The sequence below is a fragment of the Grammomys surdaster genome, unplaced genomic scaffold (assembly GCF_004785775.1).
Source record: "Grammomys surdaster isolate TR1022 unplaced genomic scaffold, NIH_TR_1.0 354, whole genome shotgun sequence".
NCBI classification, from domain to species: domain Eukaryota; kingdom Metazoa; phylum Chordata; class Mammalia; order Rodentia; family Muridae; genus Grammomys; species Grammomys surdaster.
In genome coordinates, this window is record NW_021604773.1 from 1,249,833 (window position 1) to 1,252,602 (window position 2,770).

At 49.4% G+C, this 2,770-nt stretch overlaps 1 protein-coding gene across 1 annotated transcript in view; it reads left to right on the forward strand.

Moving 5' to 3' along the window:
• Positions 1–2,770, forward strand: part of LOC114631211 (pregnancy-specific glycoprotein 22-like) — an 11,615-nt gene that overhangs the window by 4,775 nt on the left and 4,070 nt on the right. The window contains exons 3-4 of the mRNA XM_028779511.1: positions 522–881; positions 1,966–2,325. Of these exons, the coding sequence (XP_028635344.1) occupies positions 522–881; positions 1,966–2,325 (720 nt within the window). The remainder of the gene's footprint in view (positions 1–521; positions 882–1,965; positions 2,326–2,770) is intronic.

A 2,770-nucleotide genomic window follows, 5' to 3' on the forward strand; every position in this document is an offset into this window, starting at 1 on the left:
TTCATTCACTCATTCATTCATTCACTCATTCACTCACTCATTCATTCTCCACAGGTATTTGAGTTTTTTTTTTAAATGCAGCCTTTCTTTAAAAATAATATAAGACAAATCCCAGTTCTCATAATTCCCTAGCCCTAGTGGACTGGAAGACAAACCAGTAAAGAAAGCCAGAAGGTAAATCAGGTGTAGGGCATAATCACTAAAGGAATAGAAACAAAAGAGTCAGAGTGTGAAGGTCGGGGGGCATCACCCCCACACCCATCTACACTAAGTGTGAGCAGGGATCTGAAGACAGTGAGGCAGGGCCATGCTGACACCCAAGGAGAGGGACCCATAAGGAGGAAATGACAAGAGATGGACACAGAGTGCATGGAGGTAATGTGCTGACCTCCACCAAGTAGGGCAGGGAGACCCTCACCCACACACCTCAGCTGAGCAATGGACACAGCTGCTCAGGACACAGGGCGCCATCTTAGTCAATATAAAAGTCCTAATACTGATGGATCTCTCTTCCCTTCCAGCCTCTCATTTCATCTGTGGGCGTCCTTATCAACCTGCACAGCTCACTATCGAATCAGTGCCACCCCGTGTGGCTGAAGGCGGAAGCGTTCTTCTCCTTGTTCACAATCTCCAGGATAAGCTTCGAGGGCTTTCCTGGTACAAAGGGGCATCTGTGTCTAGGAAATTTGAGATTGCCCGACAGATAATAGCCAAGAATTCAAGTGTGCTGGGCCCCGCTCACAGTGGTAGAGAGACAGTGTACAGCAATGGATCCCTGCTGCTCCAGAATGTCACCGGGAATGACACCGGATTCTACACCCTACGAATTCTGAGTAGACATCGGAAAATGAAATTAGCACATGTGCAGCTTCAGGTGAACAGTAAGTGATTCTCTGGGATCATTCATTGCTGGGTGGGGCTTTGGCACACAGGACTGTCACCACTGGCATGTGGCTATGACCCCTTTTCACTGTGTCTTCATTTTTGGGGTTGACCACCTGTGCAGGACACATATGGAGAGAAATGCCATAAATCAGACTCCATCGTCTGACTCTCTCCTGTATCAAGGAGGACCTTGACAGAAAATAACTCAACCCTAGATGCCAGACCCTGCCCAGTCTTCTGGGGACTCTTGCCATGCACTTGAGGAAACTGAGGCATCCTCAGAGTGATGAGCACAGGAAGCTCCGGCCTTAGTCATCTGTCCCAGGCATGACTGCAAATGTCTCTGGGGAGCATTTTGTCAGAAGTGCTGCTTACTGCCTGTCTCCTCACAGCTTGCCCATCCTGATCCTATAGCACCTAGGACACTGAGCCCAGAGGTGGAAATGCTGGCAGTGGACTGGGCTCTCCCACATCAATCACCAATTAAAAAATGCACTATGGGCTTGCCCACAGGCCATTCTCATGGTGGCGTTTTAAATTGAGGTTCCCTCTTTCAAAAGATTCTAGCTTGTGTTAAGTTGACATAAAGCTAGCCAGCATAATTTCTGAGCCCTTCCCAATACCTGGGCCTGTCAAGACCAGACTGGTCCCAGCCATCACCCAGCCTTAGTCTTGGGGCTGCAGGCTGAGCATTAAGACATCTAGAAGGTGATGACAGAGGCTGAGTGCAGGTACAAAGGAAATGAGAAAAGTCAGAAAGTGAACATCCAGGGTGTGTAGAAACCAAGGTCAGAGGGAGGCATCATCTCAAAGCACGGTGTGCATGAGTGTGTGCAGTGTCTGACCGAGGGCAGTGAGGGGGCAGCCATGGAGACACTGAGGAGAGAGCTCCACGCAGAGGAAATGACAGATTCCAGGTCACTGAGGAAATGGAGGCCATGTTGCTGACTTCCATTGGGTGGGTAGACCCATAACACCTGCACCTCTAGGCTGAGTGAAGAATCCATCTGCTCATGATGCAGACTGCCATCTTTACACCAAGCACAGTGATCCCATGTGATTTTCTCTTTTCCCTTGCAGCCTCCCTTTCCACGTGCTGTGACCCTGCTACCTCTGGCCCACTCATGATCGATCCAGTGCCACGGCACGCTGCTGAAGGGGAAAGCATCCTTCTCCGTGTTCTTAATCTGCCAGAAGATTTCCAAATTTTTTGCTGGTACAAAGGAGTGTCTACCTTTCAGGTCTTTAAAATTGCAGAATATAGCAGACCCAGGAACTCCATCACCAAGGGGCCTGCACAAACCAGAACAGCGACAGTGTACACCAACGGATCCCTGCTGCTCCAGGATGTCACTGAGAAAGACACGGGCTTGTACACACTACAGGTGATAGACAGAAATTTCAAAATTGAAAAAGCACATGTGCAAATCCACGTGAACAGTAAGTGACTATCTGTGGCTTCCAGTTTCTGGGTGTGTCTTACCCTACTTCATAAGTGGATGGTGAGGACTGGGCTGTGCCTGCTCTCCCCCCACTGCACTGTGTCCTCACACTGGGGTTTGGATGCTTACTGCAGGGCACACATGGGGTGGACCAACAGCATTAGATCAGAACCCTTCCCCTGTATTTACCTGCAATGAGGAAGGCCTGTGCTGGGTAAACTCAGATCAAGGATGTCAGACTCAGTCCTGACCCTTGGGTCTCTGACCATGCACATGGCCCTGAGGAAGACTCTGTGGGGGTCAGTCAAGCCCTGCCTGAAGAATTCCAGATCCTCACAGAGAGTACTAGAAAATCCTGTTTAACCTCCAGGGGATAGTGTTTTTTTCACTGCTTGATTTTTGGATTCCTGTTGGAGCTGACATGGGACAAGGCTTTACTGGCA